A 25,066-nucleotide genomic window follows, 5' to 3' on the forward strand; every position below is an offset into this window, starting at 1 on the left:
TTAATAAGCTTAAATGTGACCCTTGGTTGCTTGGCGTTTGAGTCTGGCTGGTAGCCATGTTGTGTTTGTGTTTTAAAGCTTGGCTGATATAAAGTATTTAGCATGACCTCACAGACCTGTTCTAACCTCAAACGCCAGGGTGGATTTGATCCTGAAGGGACTCTGTTTTAGGAGAATAAGCTCCTGTCCTTTTGCTTTGAATTACAGTTGCCTTAAATTCACTTAATTGTACAAACACAGAAGCAGACATGGGTGTGTTTATACCTTACCTGCACTGAAATACTCTGAGGATTACACTGAGCTGGCTAAAGACTTGGCTCATATGCAAGAGATTGACAGTTAGCAGTGGTCTCTTACTCTGAGAGCACTCATTCATGACTTAATGCTCTCCAGCCAGAGGGGTTGGACATAAATCTACAAAGGACCAAACAGATTTATCCCCAAAGTAGACAGGCTTAAATCATAAGAGTATATACAGTAACGGTCTGTCGGGCTGTATAAAGTGCCTTACTCAGGTCCTGTGTGTGACTGTCTGCTTTGTAAATCTTGCCCCTTAACCCGCCGGCTCTGGCTGGCACTGGCTGTAACTAAAGATGGCTGTGAGTACACAGAGCTGTTACTCACCTCAAACTGCTGGGGCGGCGTCGGCTGGGAGAACACAAAGTGCGGGGCAGCCAGGTACATATAAGCTGTGCGGTAAGAGCTGATCTTCTGGTGACCCTGCACCAGTTTATACAGCTCCAGGCACATCAGGCCTGCCACTGCGGCTGTGGTGGTAGCTATGGCTGGGATGATCCTTCCAGCTATGAGTTTACTCTGTGAAGGAGACACAGGAAAGTTCAGCTTTAAAAATGTACTGCAGGTCATCAAGAAGTCAGTTAATAAAGTAGAAACCTACAGTGATGATATGAGCATATTGTGTTACAAAATGTAGTGAAGGAAAATAAGTATATGTAGTGAAGCTGAAGTATATTTACTAATGTTCCGTACTTTTGAGGTGCTTATATTTAACTTGAGTATTTCTATTGGGTGCTGTTTTATAGTTCAGCTACTGCCATCACTACAGTCAGTGCTGAAGGAGGTATTCAGATTATATACTAAGTCAGTGGTTCCCAACTGTTCCAGCCAAAGGGTCCAGATTTAATCAAGCTAGTTTATTGTGTCTGTCAAATAGCTGTCCGTTAGTTACTCGCTCCACAGCAGGAAATGGCACTTCAGTATAAAAGTGATGTGCCGGAAATTCAGTGTTGGCCTACTTAAAAATGAAATTTCTTTTTTACAAACTTGACACATTTGCGAGTCACTTGCAGCCCATTAGGCCCCATAGATCTGTGACCCACTTTTGGACTACAACCCAACAGCTGGGAACCACTGTACTAAGTAGCATTAGCCACACATTCATTCATTCATTTTCCGTAACTGCTTATCTTGTTGGGACCCTATCACAGCTGATAATGGGTGAGAGGCGAGGTAGAGTGACACATAGAGACAGACAACCGTTCACACACTCACATTCACACCTACAGGCAATTTAGAGTCACCAATTAACCTGCCCTGCCTCCTGAACTGTGCGTGCACTCCGGAGGAAGCCGGAGTACACGCAGAAAACCCATGCTGACACGGGGAGAACATGCAACCAGTAACCCTCTTGCTGTGAGGCAACAATGCTAACCACTGCACCACCATGACGCACACCATCCCAACAAAGTAAAAATACTCCATCACAGGTAAAAGTCCTGCACTTAAAATCTTACTTAAGTAAACATATATTTTTTAGCAATAATGCACTTAAAATATCAAAAGTAAAGTACTCCTTATGCAGCAGGATCAGCCCTGTCATTTACACCAGTATATAATATGTTATCTTATCATTATTAGTGATGCATAAACAGCATGTCAGACACATCAAATGAAATAAAAAGTATTCACTACACAGTGGAATAGTAGTTAAAAGCAGCAGAAAAAATGAAAATACAAGTGACTCAAAACTGTAATTAAGTACAGTACTTGAGTAAATGTACTTGGCTACTTTGCCACTTAATGTCCTTTTCACTAGTTTAAAATCTAATGCATTGTAATAGATTAGGTTACAAGGTAGTAAAAACTGCTTTACTTTGATCAGCTACAAAATAAATGCTGCATACACAGTAATGCAACACTAATAAGTGTATCCAGTGATGTAATATAACACTGACAGGGAACATTCTGCTGCATAAAGAGTACTTTTAATTTCAATACTTCTGTACTTGTGCTTTTTAATGCTGCACTTTTACTTGTTGTGGAGTATTTAACCTTGAGGTATTTGTACTTTTACTTGAACATCTGAAAACTTCTACCACACATTTATATACACAGCCTCAGCCTTATAGAGTTTGCAGTGTGAATATACTGTACGTCATGTGAACAAGGTTAAATGGTGAGTAAATGTAAAGTTATTTCCAAACAAGATTCGACACGTGGAAATCTCTGTCTGATTACCCAAGGGTAACCCTCTATTGTCTCCCCTCACTCAGCAGCACCCATCCCCCCACCGTCCCCCATCTGCCTTGGCTCTGCGCGTCTGTAGCTGTGGCTGGTACAAGGCCTGGCTCAGGTGTCACCTCCCAGGCGACAGGTAAAGTGCTGTGATTAGTTCTGCTGCAGGAACAATAGGTGAGGAGGCTGTTTCTGTGGCTTTGGGGCAGGTGTGTGCAGCACTGACTAAAAACATGACCCCGAGGGAGGGGGAGCGCTCTGCTGGGGTTTTTTTCTAATCTACACCGCCTCTCACTTCAGCTTCATCCCTCTAATTCACTTCTCTCTATATATTTTTTTACCCCTCACAGATTTGAGATGATGCACATAATGAAAAAGCTGACCTGGTGCCGATCGGCTGCAGGGATGTCATAGTTCTCCGCCCTCAGGTTAGAGGCAGCAACAATGAAGTCCATGTGGAAGTTACTGTCGTCATCCTGTGCCACGTTAAACAAACAGTACATCAGTCATTCATATAGCACACTCTAAAGTTTGATAGACAAGAACAAAACATATCTAAAGCAAAATCCCCAGTGACATGATTCTCTATTTGGCTGCTTTGAGCTTTGAAGGCTTTGTTGCTGTGTCACTTAGATCACTCCATGACTCGGTCACCCCGTCAGAATGCGGTGGAAATCAGATTTCTGTTGTGATCGACATGGCCAGTGAGGTCATGCTTCTGTTGCCGCGGCTCTACAAAGGCTGCGAAGGCGACTGTCACTCAGGGATGGCTTCAGGGGCTGCGAGGAAGCTCCTAGCTGGCAACCTGATGCATCTGAAACCCTCCTACACACATTCCATCTATCCACAGCATGACCTGGGCACGCAGGGATACAAATTAAGAGGAGGGGGGCACAGTGGGGATCTCATTCTTATTCGAGATGACATTGGATATGTACCTGAGTTACCTCACACACCTTTATTATTGCTTCTCCTGAATCACTGAGTGCTTCACCAGTTCACCAGTGCTTCATCATTTTCTATAGCCTCCCTACATTCCTGTGACACTCACCTCTGCAGCCACAGCAACTGTGTGGCCTGCTCATAACCTGGAAACCCCCATGCTCGACGTTAAGATGCTGTCGCTATGACACACATTTTAGCAACCGCTATTTGTTACTGCTTCCATACCAAAGGTTTTAAGGGGTTTTTATTATTTCAACACCACATTCTCAGCCTCCATGAAGATGAATAAAAAGCTTGTATAGAGGAGAATTACTCCACTCCTTTTCCAAGGTTTCCCAGAGACCCAGTGGAGGGTCAACAGGTCAACAGGTAAACAGAATAGCCATGTCTGAGCCCTCATGTCTTACAGATGTACCTATAATGTGTTATAATGTGCTTATAGCATTGTATATTTATAGTTACAAGCACTCATAACTATCTATAATTCTTTATAACAAGAATCATAACACATTATGAGCATTTTATAATCACTTATAGTGCAGCGGTTCCCAATTGGTGGGTTACAGGTCCATTCTGAATGGACCGCAAGTGACTCGCAAATGTGTCAAACCTGCAAAAAACACACTTTATTTTTAAGTACAGTAAATTTCCAGCACAGAGCTTTTATTTTGAAGTGCCGTGTCCTGCTGTAGAGTGACTGACTAACGGACAGCTACTTGAAAGAGACATCACACTAGTTTGATGGCATAGCCAAAACAAGTATGACGCTGATTTTATTAAACTGTGTGGACCTTGAACTAATAACTAAGGAGGACCCCATGGCTGGACCAGTTGGGAACCAGTATTATAGTGTATTATAATTATTATAGTTGTAGTACATTGTAATACACTAAGAATAGAACTTACTCACATGGGTGCTTTAGTGAAGTAATGAAATTCCTGAGGTATAGGAAGATATAATACATTAAGCTGGTTGTAAGTGACTATAAATGGTCATTTTTGCTTTAAGTAAAGTGAAAAAAATGTTGGTAAATCTATAAATGAATAGCACAAACTACATTGTACGATTTATGTATTTGTTTAACAGGGTCATAACGTGATAATAAAATGATTGGAATGTATTACAATTATAAGAATTCTAATGCACTATCATCCTTGCAAAAATATATCAATGAGTGACCTGCTGTTATGAAGTATTACTTGACCTTATAGGTCATTATAAACTACTTTGTATTGTGTTGTGATTGTCATAAAGCATTATTAATATATTTATGAGTGCTTATGGCTATAATTATACATTGTTATGAGTAGGTAATAACATATTATAAGGACTTTTATAGCTCATTAAAGACACGAGTGTCACAGAAAGTGTTATCATTTTTGTTATCATGGTCCGCCTCACGCATCCCCTCTGTTGAAATGTGGTTGTCACAAATTGCTGCCCTTACAACTCTGGACTTATTTAGCTGACCGTGCTGGAGCAACTGATTGGGAGATACCTTTGGGAGTTAGTTAGGGAAAAGTATATCTATATATGCAACCCCAGATAACTTCCTAGCAAGGCTACACCTTTACACTTGGCTCCCGTAGACACTTCTAAATGTCAGCTGAGCGCTAAACCTGATTAAATGTCAAGACAGTGAGTGTGTGTTTGTTGAGAAGTGGTGTCAAAGAGTTTAAAGAAAGACTGTGACAGTAGCTAGATGAACAATGGATGTGTTACAGAGGGAAATCTACCTTCAGGGCTCAATGTGGCACTTCAAAGACGCATCCATCCCAAGTTGTTAAAGTCACTGCATTTCACCAAAAGGATGCTAATGTAGCTCTCACATGGGCCCATCCAGAAATAAATCTGTTCCACGTGAGCTGGTTGACTGAAGTCTTCTGTTTTTCTAGGATGTAAATCCCTAAATATATATCTTAGCCCCAAGGCGTTACAACAGCCAACACGGAACACAAGCAAAGCTCTGTTTCACGAGTGTTTTGAAGAAAAGCACAGATTCGGGTCACCGAGGAACCAAAAAAAAAAGACATATTCTGAAAGCAGCCATAGATCTGAGTGCAGCTCCCTGCTAACGCTCAGCCGCCAGTCTGTCTGTCTGTGGCGTCTGCAGAGCGTGCAGCAGAGGTGTCACTGCACTCCTGCCCTACCTTTTCAAAGGCGGTGGGGTACATCTGCATGGACGAGCTTTTCAGAGATGGTGAGGCCAGTTTTCCTTTCAGCTCCTCAAGTTTGGCTTTGTCTGGTGCAAAGACACAGAGAGGGTGAAGAAAACAAACGCTGCCAGAAAGTCAGGTAATATAGAAGATCAGCAAGTTAAAATAACTCACCAGCGTCATCACTGTCTTTTTGTTTCTCCTCCTTAATCTGCTCGTCAGTGACGTGAATCTTCACAGAAGACTTGGGAGTGAAAGATGGTACATGGACTGTCTCTAAGATTTTTTGGATTGAAGCACAGTCTCTTGTCCCTTTGATGCCGTAGATCTGCCCGTACAGATTAGCTGCAGCCACCACATAGTCCATATGGGCAGACTAAAACACAGAATGAAAATATACACTGTTAATTACATTGAAACTATTGTCATGTTTTCACAGAAAACTAAATAAACGTCATTGGGCATTTCTTTCATATATTCAGCTTTGTCTTTTTATAGCAAAGCTGAAGCTATAGGAAAATCTTAAACAAAATTCGAAATGTAAAGTAAAATTGGTTATTTAAAACTGACCCAGCACTGAGTCCTTATGACGGACCTGCCTGCAGGGTGAAACTATAGAAGGGACATTGTAAAAGGGATATTAAAGTATATTAAGGTAGTGCATTAAGGCCAAATTACTTCCCCAAACAGAACAGGTAGCTGTAACAATGGGTCCCTCAATCACTTTTCTTTGTCTCTCATCACACACACGCACGCACACACACACACATATGACTTGCAACTCGCAATGCATTAATAAAACTAACTAAGAACTATAGAATTGAAGAGTGGGGATGAGCAAGTACATCATTATCTGTATTTGTATCTGTTCAGCCAACTACATTTATCTGTAACTGTCTCCGGGCGTGAATGGTTGTCTGTCTCTATGTGTCAGCCCTGTGATAGTCTGGCGACCTATCCAGGGTGTACCCCGCCTCTAGCCCAGTGTCAGCTGGGATAGGCTCCAGTCTCCCAGCAACCCCTAACAGGATAAGTGGTTACAGAAATTAATGAATAAACAACTGCCTTATTAGATATTTCCCAAGCAACTGTCAAACCATTTCCAAAGGAAAACAAGCAGATTTTTAAAATGCAAAGCGCCAACAGGTGGAATAGTGAAGGCACTTAGCATTACACTCTTCACTTGACATTTCTGTATAAGTAAAAATTGGCACTTGGCTCTGGCATTTGCAGTTGTGGCATTTTCTACTAAAGGTGAAAGCTTAGATAACATGAGATGGCAACATTCACAAAGAGGGGAGGACAAAAAGAAAAGGTAAAGGAGATAGAAGTCTGATGTCAGGAGATGGAATAAATTGATGACAGTACAGAAACAGTTGAAAAGGTAAAGTCAAATAATTGAGGGAGAGAGGAAACACAATCTTTTTTGAGAGACATTGCTACACAACATTCCAAGTTGCAGTAATTTAAACTAGTATCAATTTATGACCTCTTTCTTTATATGCGAATCAGCTTGGTCATCAAGGATGTGAATGTGAATGGAGAGCAGATAATTATCTGCCTTTCATTGCCCATGCACAGGTTAAGTGGCGTTCACAGCTCAGATAAGAATCCAGTATACGGTCAGGGTGAAGAAGAGCCACTATCAGACCAGATAAAGAAGGAATGCCAGTGGTCATGAACAAATACAGAGGTATTTTTCAGTCATTCCTGTCTACTGTTTTAGGGTGCATGTCCGGATTACCGCTGCATGAGGAACACTGGACCAGACACTACTCACAGTGTTGGGGTCAAAGGTCAGTGGGTGAGGGCATCTCTTGGTTCCAGACCAGAAGGGTAGGCCAGCCTCAGTCATCTAAAGAGAAGCAGAAGAAAATCCATTTTATTATTTTATCAGATTTGTTACACATTGACCTTCATCATATATAATTCACAGTATGAAAGTTTAACTCGAAGCAACATCACTTTATCCTTTAGTTTCCTGACACAGCATGAGGATTACAACCTCCCAGCAGAGCAGCCAGACTAATATTATCAGTCGTGTGTTGACAACACAATTTGTATGTCTGATAAAGGAACAAAGAGACTGAGAGCTTTGATGTTTCCAAATGGTCCATATGCCGGGAAAGAGAGGATCTCCTACTGCTGCTGCCAGTTTTCACTGCAGGGGTTCTTTCTACAGCAGCCAAAAGGCATCAACAGCATTCTCTTTTTCACAACTAGGATTCAGACGGCTTAAAGGCATCAGCAATGCTTGATCTTTAAAAAGGTCGATACTGCTTAGCTTAAGAATTTATATGGTGTTATTAATGCCCAATGAAGACTAATCAAAAATGTTACAACTTCAAGTTCCTGTTTCTTTCTTATTAATGATGGATAGACTTTTATGTTTTAGAAATACAACTAATTTGACTTCTAATAATTATTATTTTATTACTGATAAATATTTTACTGTATTCTATAAAATAATTTACAGGTTTAGTGTAGTATTTTTTTATTAATATATTTTAATCACTTGCAAATAAGAATTGTTGTGTTTTCATTGCTGTAGAATGAGCTGTTCATATCGCGAAGATCATCTTGTTTCTACAATAGACCACAACGGACAAACCAAACCCTGGCTCTTGACAGGGCCACTCACATTTGGCCATCGTAGTTAGCAGCCCCTTTAGCGATCAGTGGTTTGAAATTGCTTTACTCAGTGTTTTTACTGGTTTAAATCACAGGGTGTGTTTGTTTTGGGAAGGACGAGATCTCTATGGATGATTTGGCTCCCAGTAAAAATGTCCTGAATATCTAGATCATAAGTTATCACAGAAAAAAAAGGTGAGCGCACATTAGCAGGTGTTGAGCTAGTGGTCTGTGTGCAACAATCAGAATGGCGTTGGAAAAACACTTAATTTTTTTTTTTATGTGAAACTGCTTTATTAAGTTTTTTACTGGTTTAAATCACAGGGTGTGTTTGTTTTGGAGAGACAGAGACCTCTGAGGATAAATCAGCCCCCATTAAAAACCTCCTAAACAACAAGAAATCCTAAGCGGAGGAAGTTTCAGCTAGTTGCAATTCGCAATCCTCACCACTAGATGTCACTGAACCCCCCCTTAATCTTACACACCGGACCTTTAAAAAATACTGAAACATTTACTATCACGTCTTAAAATGTCTTTATTTTAAAAGTACTTCTTTTGTTGGACCATTTTAAAGAAACAACTGGTATTAAATTTGATTTTTAATGTAATAGAGAAAATCATCGCTAACTTGAATGACTTAACGATAAAACATGGCTTAATCATCAGCTATAGTTTCAGCCATCTTCTATGATCTTTAATTGCAGTAATTTAATTAGCAGGCAATGAGCTGCTCACTTAAACAAATGGATCTGCATTTACTATATGAGGCCTTCTCTGATGTAATTTTAGCTACATTCATATCTTATACCAGCCAGTCTCTCTTTCTGTTTTTCTTTCTTGTGTATAGACTTGAGCCTTGTGTGGAAACTCTGATCACTGTAGGATAAAGATGCCGCCATAATGTCTTTGGTTCAAATCCATCCATTGTTTCGTGTTTAAACATACATGCACTTCTGTGTGGAGGCTTACACCCAACAAAGTGACTGTTATGTTAAATGTGTGGCCATCTGTCATGTTTGTGCACCAGTATTTGTCAGGTTGGTTTGTGACCGTTAACTGATGTTAGCTGCCTTATCGTAGTTCCTCAGAAAGTTTGTGGTTGAGAGTGACTTTCCACGGGGACAATGAGACCATAACTCTCGTACAGTATAGGTAACTATGACAGTGACAGAGGTATGGGAGAAAAAGGAGAAGTAAAATATATAACCATAACTGCCACAGGGTTTCTCCGTGGTTTGTGTGATTATAAGGTTGACAAAAATGTTAGGATGTTTTCTGGATTGGTTTGACTGCTAAATGTAACACATGAGAACTGGCTCATTTTATCAGCATAAGGCTTTATATGAGTTGTGTTTTTCTTCAGGGAAATATGGGGAAAGTAATGTGAGAAAATCATTCTTGGTCAGAGGAATTTCTATAACCCTGCAGGGACATATAATGAGGATAGAAGTGGCCAGTTGCTGGACTGGGACTGGGGTTAGTGAGGGTCTGTTTGGGTTGATACTGATCCGTGCCCCCCCAGGTGTGACAGCAACATATGACATCACTCTGTCTGCATGCTTCAGCAGATTACAAACCCTCAGAGCCGCTCAGAGATATTTATCAGTGATGGCTTTCAGTGGTTCAGGTTTCAAACAAGGCTAATATTGGTCTCTGAGCCCGGGAAAATATGCCACATTACTCCATGAAGTGAAATGTGACAAATGAAACACTGACTGGCATTCCGTTTGTGCTAATGCCACACTGCAGGGTTTAATTGATTGTTACGCAAGGACCTTACATACACAACAGTGCCCCTCCGTGTCCATAAATATAAATCACAGCTTTACGACACTTGGCTCTGGTGAGTTATATTTCCTTTGGTGTGACTTTACCTCTTCGGGAGGGAAACAGTGCAGAAGCTGGCGGATATCGTTGTTATAGAGAGTCTCCCACTTGCAGCGTGCCCAGCTTACACAGTCCTCCCAGCTGGTTGGACGCTGTCCTCCAGCTTTCCTGTCCTCAAGGCTGCTCCACACCCCCCCAAGAACCTCCAGGGCCTCAGCGTCTCCATGGCCAAGGGTCCGTTCCACAAAACCTAGATCGCTACAGGAAACACGGCAGCAATTCGTTCTGATTTAATGACAGACATGCAGTATACAGAAGGTAATAATCAGTAGATGTGTTAGAAGACAAGACGGGGCAAGTGTTGTCAAAAGTCTGGTTGTGTTAAACTCAGGATCTAAACTCCAGAATCTTTGACTTTTATTTTACTGGCAGGGCTTTTTTGCAACAACAGCAGCAGCAGTTGAACTGTGGGAAGAGCATTTGACCTGGAAAGTCCTCATGGAAAAATATTTGGTTCTAGGAAGCACAGAGGAGAATGACTGCACAGATCTTTGTAAGTTAGGGTGTAGTCTTATTAGTGACTCAGAAGGGATTCCTTTGACGCTTGGCTGTGGACTAATAGGCAGGAAATGGTTACTAAGCTTATAGTGTGCCGGTCAGTGCATCTCCATACCACATGCCTGGACAGTTCTTGCGCCATTATCATGTGCCAGCTCACCATACATGACAGCGCACTGCGAAACAAAACGAATCTGCCTCCCCTGCGTGCAGTTTCACCTAAACATGTCCAAACAGGAACATTTGAAGTCATAGCTCTGCGTGGAGCTGCACAGGTGGGAGGATAACACAACAAAATGTGACTGTTCCTTTCCATAACCTCATTAACCGGCAGGACTAAAACTTTACTGGACAACACATGTAGCTGACCTGCCTCGTGAAAATGTCCAGAAAGGTTTTCCATGACTGCACTACAAAGAGGTCTCTGTAAAAAAGCATAATACATGTTCTTATATCTACACATCGGTGTAATGTGAGAAACTTTAATGGCTGTGTGGATCTGCGAGCACCATTTCTGAGCCAGGCATGATTTTTGTTTCTGTTTGAAGACACAAGAAAGTGTGCAAGTGCTTTACAATGAGGAGGGATTACATCAGATCTCCCCAAAACAAACAGAGAGAGACATCTCAAAACATGGATGGATTAGGGGGGCTCCGAGGCTCAAAGCGCAGACAAACTTTAGGCCTGGAGGCTCAAATCTGTCACATATGCTGCTACATTATAATTAGTAGAATTAATTTTTCATTTGTAGACATAATATAGTACTTTTTACTGCATTAATCTAATCTCCTTTGCCATTTAGTGGATGTTTCTAAACCAGAAAGCCTCCAATTACTTGAGAGACTTGATGTATTATCTGGAGGAAAAAGTGTTAGAGCTGCTGTGAAAGACACATTACAGAGAACAGACTTGGCAAGGCAGACTGTTTATGTAATTTTTTACTAGGGGTTTATTGCTGAAAGCCAACCACATGTTTTCCTGTTTATAAAACAAAATAATGAGCTTGAAGCACTTCATTAGCTTTTGTAGGTTTGCTGGAATGCTTTGTAGGAGAGCAGAAAAGCACTGTAAAATGAGCAAGTAGCGGTCATTAAGGTGCCAGCACACTGGCAGCACGTTGGCGAATGTAATTTCTCACATTCGTTGGAGGCAACACTTGTTGTGGAAAAAGGTAAATCACACGAGGGTGGTGTTATATCTTACCTCAGGAAGAGATTCACATTTTCAGGTGTTTGTTTGAACAGTCCTTCAAACTGGTCTCTGGCCCACTAAAAGAATTGTAATGTGTGAACAGATAATACAGTTAGTGTAATAGTGATGTTTAATACTGCATGAGAATACACTGAGTGACCACAAACCATATATGTTGTAATAAAACCTTAAACAGCAGTCCTGGAATAGATTTTTGAAGGTGCTGTAAATAACTATGGAGAAAGATGAATGATTGTTGAGTCTCATTCCCAGGTTGTCAAAGTCCGGCGCTTTGGGTTGGTCCAACTACTGACCCAAAGGATCGGTAGTTGACAATCTCTGGATAAGAGTCAACATTTCGCTATCTTTCTCCTCAGGGTTATGTACAGCACCTTTAAAATGGGGAGGATGAATCCTACTGACTTTGGTGATCCCCTGACTCTTCCTCTAGTGCAACCTTTAGGTTTATACTTTGTTTTTTAAGTGAAGTGTCTCAACAACTAGTGGTTAGATTGCAATTAAATTTGATACATGCATTTGTGTCCCATTCAAGGCCCTGACACAGTAAGCTTTTTTCTGCAGACTCAGCATGTCACTGCAAATCACTGTGAGCAGCTCAGCTCATGAGAAACGGAAGTGAGGAAAGTAAACAAATGGTTAAAGTCAAGTGGGAGTGAGACCAAAACAAACATGTTACATAAGGTAAAGGTATTTTTCTATAGCCACTGAACTCTTTGGCAGAATGTTTCGTGATGGTTTGTGTTATTGTTCCCTAGCACACAGTAAATATGCTTTGTCCTTTCAACACTGGATTGCGTTGTTAATGTGCTAACTGGCTAACTAGTGTCAAGATGGTCCTCCAGTTTCCCTTTTTGAAAGTTGGTTACAGACTACCACTGTCTGCTGGTGTGGACAGTTACTTCCTCTCACGCAGGCGCAGAATGCACATGCTGGTTCGCCGTCGACTGTTGTCTTTGTGGCGTGTTCATGTGCAACTTTTTGGCCGAAGCAAGGCAACGTCAGAAGCTGAAGCAGGGGGTCTTCGTCACTGCTACTTCTCTAAAGTCAGTTTGGTGTGATGGGCCTTAAGAATACATTTTTGGTGATTCTTTAACTTTTCTATTAGCACCATCATGTGAACCTATTAATTTGTCCAATACTTTGGTTTATGACCAGATATCTGTAAAACTAATGACATTCCATCACTTTTGGCTAAACTAATTAGCATAAGTAATGTGCTAAACTAAAATGGTGAACAATATGGTGGGGAACTTGCTGAACATTGGCATGTTAGCATTGTCATATTGAACAGGTTAGCTTGCCGAGTTCGGTGTTGAACTTAAAGCGCCACTGTATCTTATTACATCCTCAAAGAGCCCCTAGATCTTTCTATAGTTTGTAGTGTAAAATAAGCCTTAACTGCAGGATGTGTTTAATGACAATCAGTAAGTACTCATCCATATATTTTCATTAGATTTTGATAAGATATGTGTGTTGAATTAATACTCTATACACATTTAGTCATGCATTGTATTCACACACACACCAGGCCATGTATTGCATGTATACCACTGGGATTAAAGGTTTTCTAAAAAATAGAGTAGGACTTGGCTCGGACATATTGGTGGGACAAGCTGGATCGTGCCAATGCATGTCCTGGCTGGGTGCCAGCAGCTGCCCGTGCCTGGGACACTTGGGACAGTTGTGGGTGCCCAGACTGGCTACCAATCGGGCCTGGGACGGTTGTGGGTGCCCAGACTGGACACCAATTGGGTCTGGGACGGCTGTGGGTGCCCAGATTGGCCACCAATCGGGCCTGGGACGGTTGTGGGTGCCCAGACTGGACACTAATTGGGCCTGGGACGGCTGTGGGTGCCCAGACTGGACACTAATTGGGCCTGGGACGGCTGTGGGTGCCCAGACTGGCTACCAATCGGGCCTGGGACGGCTGTGGGTGCCCATACTGGCTACCAATCGGGCCTGGGACGGTTGTGGGTGCCCAGACTGGCCACCAATCGGGCCTGGGACGGCTGTGGGTGCCCAGATTGGCCGCCAATGCATGTCCAAGCTGACTCCAGAGAGAGATCAAACATGCTGGGATAAGACACCATTATATTCTAACTTATGTGGGAAGGATGAAAGAGAAGAGGTGGAGACTCCTCAGGATCTCCACCTGCATAAAAGGAAGAGCACAGAGAGTGAGTTTTCAGTCTTGTTCCGGAGCTTGACTCATGAGTTGTATGTGTTGTGGCTTGTGAACACATTAAACTCGATTGCACCTGATTCTAAGTGTCTCCAGTGATTTTCTGAGCACTGTCTATCATATATATCATATATAATTCTGTCTATAAACAAAAAAACAAGTAGCAATATTTAAACATTTTAGGCAAGACTAACTTTAAGTTTCTGGTCATTCAGTGTAGGTTTTGAGGCAAAACTAGGAAAATGAATCAGTGTAACTCAAGCACAAAGCTTGATTAGTCTTAATTAGAAGTTTCCATCGTACCTGCAGGGTGTGCTCAATGCGGTGAGGGAAGTTCTTGAGCGTGCACAGAGGGATGGCATCATCAGAGTTTGATTTGGGCTGCCCATAAGACTCTGTATGGTGAGGCACCACCACCAGAGTATGACCCTGACTTCCTAAAGTTCCTCCCTCCAGCAGCGGTTTCTGGTGTTGAACACAGCGTCCATCAAGATAGACCCCTGGGCAGCAAAAAGAGGGGTTAAATGCTTAAAATGTATTTTTATGAGCAAATATGTACTGTAAATGCTTCGATATAATCACTAGGGTAATTAGAGCATGATATAATAATGGTAATGAAAACAGGAAGTGCTCTCACTGGCTTCCACATTATCGAGGGCTGCAGCCACTCCATCGAGACCCATGAAGAAGTTGTAATCATACACTCCTTCACTGTCAGAGTCCAGACGGTTCTGGTGGGCAGTAATTTTCATCTGTGGGTTCATCTCTTGCACGGCTTTGGCTGCGACGTCCGATTTTGGTTTCTGTTAATGGAGAAGCGAGTAAATGTGTCTGGGAGATAATGTATGTGAGCAGTTTGGGTAAAACATTGCTGGTAATGGCAGATTAATGGATGAATAAAATGTTAAGTCATACAAACTTAATTTCCAGATTTGTTATTGGGTCTTCCCATGAAACTATTCCAAGAAATCAGAGTACTGTCAAGACACTATACTCTGAGTGTTTCACTGCTGTAATTTATATAACAGCGGAATCAGCACATTCCGAGGATTCTGAGCAGTCGAGGATTTTTTGTCAACATACCCTCTTAATTGCACTCAACTATGTGTTGCATAAGTTGTTTAGACCGGGGCAGTTGTTTACACAGACATGAGATATCAACCATCTGATAAACTCCGAAAGTACACTGCGAAGCAAAATATTCACAAATGATGGAACATGGCCGCTACATGTTATCTGATACAGGCTATCTCAGATTGTCACAATAACATTAAACCCCCCCCCCAACCCACCTGTCCCATTAGTAAAGCCCCTATGACCCTCTCACTTATCTAGGTCAAACAAAAACCAGTGAGGTATGATGGAACGTGGAGGTTATGCGTTTTCTCACCCCAATATCCTGCGACCTGAACAGAAACTGTCTGTTCAAATTGGATCTTTCTATGAAGTCCATGTCTGTTACGGTGATGTGGCCTTCCTCTCCAGCACCGAGCCCAATGAGGGCAAAGTTTTTAAGAAGCTCACAGCCAATAGCACCAGCTCCCACCTTGGAAAATGGCAGGAGAGACTGTGTCAGATGCATGTTAGCTCATGCAATGCAAGTGAATGTCATCAAGTTATATCTTACACATAAAAAAGGTCATTTGTCTTTTACAATGTTGCAGAAAATTATTGATCCGTTGTTGCACATGACTTGTTTCACCTCCTGACACCTTGCATGGAGTTCTTTTTTTTACAGTGGCAAAAGACACACAAGCATGCATTCTCTCCCACGAAAACAGACACGTACGGCCAGTAAACAACACCAAAAATAACACCTTTAAAGGAAACAGAGAAAGGGCTTGGCACTGCTCAACGGCCCCTGCGCACCAAGAGGTCAGCACTGGCAGGAAATGCCGCCTGGATCACAGCCGTTTCCTCCATGTGCCATCATTAACACCAGACAAGATCAAAGCAAAACACAGATGGAGCTCCTGCATTCCCGTGCAGTGTGTGCCCCCTGCTGGACAAACACCAATCCTGCCCTCACCAGGAAATACTTCTGCCTCTCAAGCTTCTCCTGGAACGCTGACCCGAACACGGCAATCTGGCCGACGTACCTTGTGTTGCTCTGTCAGAGAGGAAAACAAAAAACGGTGAATTTACATCCTGAGTCAAATTGAATGTTTCTGATTGGTATATGTGGCTTGTTTAAGGACCAGTGTGTGGGATTTAGGTGGATCTACTGAAGAAATTAAATATATCATCTTCAAATTTATGTCTTTATTAGTGTATAATCGTCTGAGACTAAAATCGTTGTGTTTTCGTTACCTCAGAATGAGCCCTTCATATATTTGTACCTTGGCCTTGGGAATTTTACATTACCTTAAGTTCACCGCAGATTGTCTAGACACTTAGGGATTGCAAACTACAAACTCAGTGCCAGATGCCACTAAATCCAACACACTGCTCCTTTAAATCTTTTAACGTACTGCTGAAAAGGAGCACTCTGCCAGCTGGTCCTCCTCTTCAGGGAGGCACTCCAGTGCATCGAAATATAGCCACTGCTGAAGAGGCGTAAATTTCCTACTACATGCCTGCAGGAATGTTATAAAGTGCACAGAGCAAAGTACAGTCAGCCATATACACCGCCAGCATCATGTAAGTGCTAAGTTATGTTTAATCTATATACACAATGTAACAATAGCGGTGTTATACTCTATGCAAAAACTGAGAGATGAAAGTTATGTTACAGGCATCGACCTTTGACCTCACCTTAATAACTTCTTGAGCTGCAACGCCTCCAATGAAGGCATTGATAGGAGCCAAGTCGCCCTGGGCTGTGTAGGACAGGTTCCTCACAGCAGCTTCATCCAGTTGTTCCAGCTGTGCGACTGTATTCAGCTCCTCCACTATGGCAAGCAGGGCGTCTGCATCTGACTGTATGGGGTTAATTATTTCAAGAAGTGAATATTAACTGCTTTAATGATCCTTCTACAACACCACACCCTGATTAACTTGTTTTACTCCTTTGATTTTTCACTCATCATGTAACTTGTTACGTAAAATTACTTGAATAGTGGCTGTGATGTCATGTAACCTTTACCGACCTGAGACCGAGGATGAGGTAGTCGCTGTTCTTTCTTCACAAAGCTGTGGAGCGCTTGGAAAGCCAAGTGCAGGGTCTCGTGCTGCTGTATTTTTCCATAATCATTCGTTTTCAGCAGCTTGCGATCCAACAGAGCCTCACTCAGTGGTTTCTGGAATTTATGTTGTAGTTATTTTATCAATAAAAGGTACTAGAATTACGGCCTTGTGCTTGTTTGCCTCTGCACACCAGTCAAGTTGTATTTACAGTTCACATCCTGTCTGTACAAACAAGGATGCTTCACACACATCTCCCCCCTGGCAGCAAAGATCTATACCAGTGGCTCCCAACTAGTGGGTCGTGGTCTAACAGTGGGTTGCGGGTCCATTCTAAATGGACTGCAAGGGACTCGTAAACTTGTCAAGTTTGTAAAAACACTCTTTATTTAAAGGTACAGTGAATTTCCAGCACAGAGCTTTTATTTTGAAGTGCCATTTCCTGCTGTAGAGTGAGTAAATAATGGACAGCTACTTTACAGAGACAGAAAACTAGCTCGACGACATGGCCAAAAACAAGTATGACGCTGAATGTATTAAACTGTCTGGACCTTGAACTAATCACTGAGGAGAAATCTGGACCTTGTGGCTGGACCAGTCGGGAACCACTGCTCTATACAAGCAGCACAGTTTCAAGGTGGACACCCAAGATTAGTGTCACCAATTCAGTATCTGACCAAATGTCTTCCCTTGTGTTCCCGAGATATGACGTTGAGTTATGGCCAGAAAAGTGCTTTTGCAGAGCATTTTGATGTCACAGTGAAGCTGACCTTTGACCTTTTGGATATAAAATGTCATCACTTCATCAGCTTATAGTATCAGACATATGTGTAAAAATGATGTCATAATAAGCTAAAGAATTTTTGAGTTACAACAAGTTTTTTGTGCGGTCACAGTGACCTTGACCTTTGGCCACCAAAATCTATTAAATTCATGGTTGAGTCCAAGCGGACATTTGTGCCAAATTTAAAGAAATTCCCTCAAGTGTTTGTGAGAGATTGCATTCACGAGAATGAGACAGAGGAGGTCACAGTAAACTTGTCTTTTGACCTGTGGCCACCAAAATCTAATTACTTACATCGTTGAGTCCAAGTGGACATTTGTGCCAAATCTGAAGTAATTCTCTCAAGGTGTTCTTGAGGTATTCATGAGAATGTGATGGACAGATGTACGTATGGATGGACAACCCAAACACATAAAGCCTCCGGCCACAGTTATTGTCATTGCAGAGGCATACAACTTAAGACATTAAAAACAAAATGTAGATACTCACAAAATTCAGAATGGAGGGCTGTTTAACCTCGGTCACTACTCCACCCCGTTCATACTTAGAAAAGGCTGAAGTGTCACAAATGCTGAAGGAGTACGGGCCTGGTGATAGAGGTGGCAGATGACACACAGATAGTAAAACAAAAAGGAATTCTCATCACAACTATTACGTTCTACTACGATGCTCCTGAAAGACTGAAAATGCTGAGTGCCATGCAGAGGGCTGAGTGTAGCTCATGAGTGCACTGTGAGATGACAGCTGAGCAGGGAAACTGTAAAGTCACACTGACCACTGACTTTGATCTCTACAGGGCCCATGGTGTTGAGCTCCATCATGCCCTGGACATCAGAGAAGATAACTTTGGAGCCATCTGAGAATTCATGCTTGCGGTCATCTGTGCAGAACACCACTCCAGGGTTTGCCTAAAATAAAGTCATGTTGACAACACTTTCCTCTCCCAGTCCAAAGACATGCAGGTTAGGTAAACTGGCAGCTCTAAGATACCCTCAGGTGTGAATGTTACCCAACACAACTCTTATCTGGATAATCAGGTTTTATTATGAATGGCTAAATGTGTAAGAGAGGCTTTTAATATTCCATTAACATAAAACAAATGGAGGATTTTACCTGAGAGACACTCTGTATCATCGCTGATGCCGGCATCTCTCCATCCCGGTCCAAGACCTCAAACTCCTTCCCAAAGTCACAGAACAACTGACTGCAAATGAACCATGACGTTTTCACTTCTTTCTTTCATGCATTATTAAGTATGTTCAGTCATTTTGTTTGTTTGTTTGTCTTACCCACAGAGGCCTTTGGTGTCTGCTACAATGAACTTGATTCCTTGCAAATGGCAGAGCTCATTAAAACGCTTCTGATCATCCAGTGAAGAGTCAGTGAGGACCACCACCTGGAAAATGACAAGGGACAAAGGGTAAAAAGTTTTACTAATAGATATCACCATGAAACTTACACTGAGAAGATTATTTTTTGTATGGCATGTTTTCTGAATTTTTCTTTGTTTAAATATACATTCAAATATGAGGCATTATGTGCTACTTTGCATTCAGTACAAATACATCCTTGATTCAGATCTAAGCTTCAAGTCCCACATTAACAAGACTTCCTGATACAGGTCTGACACGCTTTCACTCTTATGCTTTTACTTTCTGTTTACTCTTCAAGCTGCTGCAACTCTTTTAAAATCTGACTTGATTTTATGAATTATAGTTTTACAACTCTATGATTTTATGAATTTGTTCTGTTTTATGTTCATTGTATTTTCATGTAAAGCGCTCAGTGCTTATACTGCCGTTATTGTACTTTGTGCTGCATTTCTTGTATGAAAGGTGCTATATAATTAAAGTTTATTATTATTAATAGGGTAAAAAATCTAACTAATAAATAACACCATGTAACTTCCCCAGCTTTGCATAAATTTCCATGACAGAAATCTGAACTAAAATACTCAGTGTATATTTTTGACATTTTTTTATCACTAGTCTGAGGGGAGACATGTTTTGGAATTAAAGTTGCCAAAAATCGGAGGTTATTCACTGAGTGCTGATCTTTTATCTAGAGCACAAATTTCTTGTCTTTATCTGAACTGAATTCACTTATGCAGTGTTTTTCATCTTAAATTAGAGTTTGAGACGTTTAATTATGAGATGGATCTGGGGTGTCACAGCAAGTTTAGAAGCCAAATGTGGTCTAAAATGCAATTTAAACAAGTGTGACAACTTGAAACCTCCAGTGCACACATACACTGAGAGTAGCCGATACCTAGGCTAAAGTAGGATAAATCTTGTGTCCAGCAGCTAAACTTTGGAAATGAAAAGAACTTGCAGAGTCATAGATTTGGGGTTTTTCTATAAGGGAGAAGAAGTAGATGTATGTTTTAAGAATCTTAAATTAGGTAATCAGACTTTTTTGTGGGAAAATTTTTTTATGTACCTGGAATTGCAGAAGCAGGTCCTCGTCCAGAGGTCCAGTGTGGGCCGACACGCACACGTGTGGGTTTAAGGCAGACAGCTGTTGTAGGGAACATGTGGCTCGGTTCTGACCAAGATGGGACTCCTTCAGGAAAAACTAGTGGGAAAAGGAAATAAAAAGATTGTCAAAACAATCTCAGCTCAAGTTCCACAGTCTTCATCTGCAAACAGATGTCATTTATCAGCTGAGCACCTCTTGTATCTCATGTCAGCATCTGTTTTCAAGATCAAGAATGATCAGTAATCAGTGATCAAGAATTTTGTTTGATGGAGTCTCGTCTAAGCCTCAGCAGCTATGATCCTTAAATGGTAACACTGTACTGCATTGGGGTGGGAGGGGAATAAATTCACATAATAGTGAAAGTAAAAGTGACATGTTACAATTACCAACATACTCCATTCACAACTTTATGCTTTTATCAAATGTAAAACCTAAGATAATAACTTATGATAATAATAATTTATGATGGGCGATATGGTGCATTTAGACGATTATTTTATTACCTATGTAGAAGATAAAGGTAGGGTACCTGAGAGGACAGGTCGCTCCACACCGTCTCACCCTCATCCTGGACGGTGACAAACTTCACTCCGGACAGGATCACATTTTTGGCTATCTCTACCCCCAGACCACGCATGCCTGCAATCAGGACTCTGGCGGTGCCCATCCGGTGCATCGCGTCATGGCCCAGAACATACCTGTGCAGGTAAAAGAACAAGTGGATATTTGGACCATAACTGTGTAGAGTTAAAGGGGTCAAACATCAGTATGTGTCGGTGGTACTTACAGCTGTCTAGAGTAAAATCCTTCATCGATTTCCCCGATTTCTGACATGTTGCCCTCACAGCTCCTCAGGATGAGATGACAAGTTATAATGAAGGATCAGCTGGATCAGGTCCTGAAAGCAGCAACCGAGCAGGTCAAACTAGGAACTGAATGAAAAGAAATCATGAGCTCAAAGTTCAATGACAAGTATTTCACTTTCGTTTCTGGTTCTTTGAGTTTGCTGTTGCTGTTGTGCTGAGGTGTAAGTTTGTAGTCTGGCCACTAGAGGGCGGCGCAGGACTGTTTAAGGAGCTGTGAGGACTATATTGTACTATATTATACTATATTGTAAGGCGGGTTTCTCTCTCCTGTATTTTCTATAAACTTACTAGTTACTGAATTATCTATCAAAGGGCTGTGGGTCAAGTAAGAGCACGAGGACAGTGACTTCACTTCCACTACAGCTTCGGATTGGAATTTCTCGGTCCACCTTAAATGTCGCATAACACCTGTAGATGGCGGTATTGTGTCATTTTCAAGCTAACTCATGAACTGAAAAGTTGAACAAATATGGGGAAGATGAAGTGAGAATGATCAGTAGAGTGCAGTTGTCCTTATGACTGTTAACTAAATTCATTGAGATCATTAAGAAATGATCTCAATTAAGAAATGGTCCAGATCACAAACCACTATACTTAGACTAGTCAACTCTGGACTAGATTAACATGGAGAATCCAGACACTCCTTAAAACACAGTTTCTGACTTGTGAAACCTTTATTCTATTTGTGAAAATGTAAAAAAAAAAAAAAAAAAAAAAGGCGATTTCACTGTTTTTTTCCCATCCAGACCACATTAGACCAGGTCCCAGTACCGGAAGTCAACTGCAGCCTCGTGTAGGACAACTGAAAATCGACAACAAGCATGGCATCTCACATCTTACATATCACTCCGCCAAACTTCATCCCTATCTATCACCTGCACATAAATAGTTCCCAAATGTAATGTGAGGAGAAAAATAGAATATGTAAACAGTATATGATAGGCTATATGTAGTGAACATTAAATTATGTAGCCGCAAAATAACAAACAGATAAAAACAAGACAATCTACTTGATACATCCTCACAAAAATAAAGCTTCTCTTACATTATTAAACTGTAGGGTAAGACCGAGGAAGATGCATCCCTAAGAATAACGGCAATCTACTGTAAAATTAAAATGGATAAGATTTTAACGTGCATGGTGATGATGCATAAACCAACACACTGCTTGGCAAAATTTGTACAGAAACTAATGTTGCTACAGCACAAAATATGAAAATCTCATATGTGGCAAGAAGCCCCCGAACTCAAAACAAAACAAACTAAAATTCTTCTAACCCTGACCCATTAATTAATTAACTACAGGCCTTTTAGCCTTTCCTTCAGGCTAATTATTTTTATTTCAGTATGTCTTCCAACAGCAAGCAAACTAAAAATGTTTGCTAACTCTAGAGAGCTAGCAATGCTAATAATTACTAGCTAGCTAGCTAATAATGCTAGCAAGCTGTTGAAACTACAATACTTAACTACACTACATATGAACTATAAAGTCACATATGATTATACTAGATCATTTAACCCAGGAATCGGCAACCTTTACTAGCTGGAGACGCAAAACATATTTGAGCCTTATAATGAAGGTAACACAGCCTATTAAGTCCAAATTAGCATAACTGTTATCATTGCTAAGGTCCTAATGAGTGTTCATCAGTATGTTTTACCTCAGTTTGGCTACACTGCAGTGGGCTGTTTATAATTATTTGGAATTTTGACTTTGCAGAGTTGGTGGTGAAAGTAAATTAATCTGTCCATGCAGTTTTAAATTCTCTATTTTCATCCAAGACTTTTGCTTTTTTGGATTTAGAATCCATAGCCAGCCTAACAAGGGAGACTCAAGACCGGACATTGCTACAGAGCTTTGGCAAAAGTTGGAGGAAGCTGGGCTGGCTGTAGATCTATGATGCACATTTCAGTTATTTAAACATTTTTAAAATTTGGTGCATAGGTGCTTAAATTCCTTAGGCCTACAATGATAAATGAAAATGAAAATGTTAAAAAATTAACTGATATCCATTTTAGTATGATTTTTTCTTTCTCTGACAAAGCCACACTATCCACTAAAGGCAAGGCAAGTTTATTTGTACAGCACAATTCAACACAAGGTAATTCAAAGTGCTTTACAGAGACATTAAAAGCAACAAGACACAATTTAAAACAATAAAAACAGTCGATTAAAAAGGGAAATAGAAATTGAGAATGATATGATATTAATTATTAATATCAATGATATTGATAATAATAAAATACAGTAACATAAAATAAAAACAGGTACAATACATTGAACAGTCAGGATAAGAAAAGAAGTAGAATAATAAAAGGCATAAATCAGCAGTGTGTAGTTAAAAAGTACGGGCAGTAGAATACAGCAGGTAAGTATTTAATCTAAGAGTACGCTTCAGTAAACAATAGTGTTTTTAGCCCTGATTTAAAGGAGCTGACAGTTTGAGCAGACCTCAGATCTACAGGAAGTTTGTTCCACAGGTGAGGAGCATAATAACTGAATGCTGCCTCACCTTGCTTGGTTCTTGTTCTTGGAACACACAACAAACCTGTTCCAGATGACCTAAGGGGTCTGGATGCTTCGTAGGGAACCAGTAGATCAAGCATGTATTTTGGTCCGAGACCATTTAGGGCTTTGTAGACCAGCAGTAAGATTTTAAAATCTATTCTTTGACTCACAGGAAGCCAGTGTAGCGATTTAATGACCGGTGTAATATGGTCCAGTTTCCTGGTGTTTGTAAGGACTCTGGCGGCAGCGTTCTGAATCAGCTGCAGCTGTCTGATTGATTTTTTGTTAAGGCCTGTAAATAAGCCATTGCAATAATCCAACCTACTAAAAATGAATGCATGAATAAGTTTTTCCATGTCTTGTTTAGACAGAAACCTCTTAATTCTAGCTATATGTTTCAGGTGGTAATAGGCAGATTTAGTAATAAACTTTAAATGGCTGTTGAAGTTCAGGTCTGAGTCAATAATAACACCAAGATTTCTGGCTTGATTTGTAGCTGTCAATAACATAGAGCCAAGGTGGGCGCTGATCCTTGCCCTTTCATTTCTAGGGCCAAAAATTAATACCTCTGTCTTTTCTGGATTTAGCTGGAGAAAATTCTGGCACATCCAGTCATTGATTTGATGAATACAGTTACTCAATGAGAGTAAGGGACTGTAGTCGTGTGATGACACTGAGATATAGAGTTGTGTGTCGTCGGCATACGTAAAGAAGGGCTAAAGAGCTGCATATGGCTCCAGAGCCACAGGTTGCCTTGAGGCAGGTTTGTCACCTCCTTTCTAAGGGAGGCCTCTTGCCCATAAGGTCTAACTTAAAGGGAGGAAGTGGGGAGTAAAGGCAACAGTGGTGCCAGTAGTAATGGGAGCACTTGGGGCTTTGTCCCCCAAAGTGAGAGAGTGGTTCCAGCAGATTCCAGGTATAACATCTGAGGTCTCTGTCCAGAAGAGTACAGTCCTAGGAACAGCTAAGATACTGCACAGAAACTCCCAGGAAACCACTTTTTTTTTAGACATAAATAAGAATTGGTCTCATAAGCCTATAGTAGCTTCACTAGCATGTTTGACTGTACAGAATGACGAACAGAATTTCACACTGGACGCTGTTTTCACATTTACCTGCTAAAGAAGCTCCAGGGCCATAAGGCCGTATTCACCTATTTAACAGTGGGGGAAAGGACTATTTACAATCTACACCTTCTGTGACAGAATCCTTGAGGGAGATCTGGAGGGAATTTAGTTAAACAACTAAACATTTTAGAGCATTTTGAGGCAAAAATCTTAGCTCAGGGGTTGTCGAAGTGTTGATCACTGCGAGCCATT

At 41.1% G+C, this 25,066-nt stretch overlaps 1 protein-coding gene across 2 annotated transcripts in view; it reads right to left on the bottom strand.

The window, feature by feature from the left end:
• Positions 1-25,066, bottom strand: part of uba7 (ubiquitin-like modifier activating enzyme 7) — a 57,591-nt gene that overhangs the window by 30,525 nt on the left and 2,000 nt on the right. Inside the window, exons 2-22 of one of the 2 annotated variants that reach the window (XM_050038923.1) lie at positions 21,160-21,304; positions 20,902-21,070; positions 20,334-20,468; positions 19,184-19,290; positions 19,008-19,098; positions 18,670-18,802; positions 18,384-18,481; positions 17,077-17,226; positions 16,742-16,906; positions 16,459-16,563; positions 16,017-16,097; positions 15,378-15,533; positions 14,625-14,790; positions 14,291-14,487; positions 11,797-11,861; positions 10,083-10,293; positions 7,358-7,432; positions 5,752-5,953; positions 5,572-5,663; positions 2,859-2,951; positions 625-816 (exon numbers count right to left, since the gene is read on the bottom strand). In XM_050038923.1, the coding sequence (XP_049894880.1) occupies positions 625-816; positions 2,859-2,951; positions 5,572-5,663; positions 5,752-5,953; positions 7,358-7,432; positions 10,083-10,293; positions 11,797-11,861; positions 14,291-14,487; positions 14,625-14,790; positions 15,378-15,533; positions 16,017-16,097; positions 16,459-16,563; positions 16,742-16,906; positions 17,077-17,226; positions 18,384-18,481; positions 18,670-18,802; positions 19,008-19,098; positions 19,184-19,290; positions 20,334-20,468; positions 20,902-21,070; positions 21,160-21,206 (2,730 nt within the window). In that variant the 5' untranslated portion in view covers positions 21,207-21,304. Of the gene's footprint in view, positions 1-624; positions 817-2,858; positions 2,952-5,571; positions 5,664-5,751; positions 5,954-7,357; positions 7,433-10,082; positions 10,294-11,796; positions 11,862-14,290; positions 14,488-14,624; positions 14,791-15,377; positions 15,534-16,016; positions 16,098-16,458; positions 16,564-16,741; positions 16,907-17,076; positions 17,227-18,383; positions 18,482-18,669; positions 18,803-19,007; positions 19,099-19,183; positions 19,291-20,333; positions 20,469-20,901; positions 21,071-21,159; positions 21,384-25,066 lie in introns of those variants that run through there. The other variant, XM_050038922.1, reaches the window with a different exon arrangement.

This window comes from Epinephelus moara, chromosome 24 (genome assembly GCF_006386435.1).
Source record: "Epinephelus moara isolate mb chromosome 24, YSFRI_EMoa_1.0, whole genome shotgun sequence".
NCBI classification, from domain to species: Eukaryota; Metazoa; Chordata; class Actinopteri; order Perciformes; family Serranidae; genus Epinephelus; species Epinephelus moara.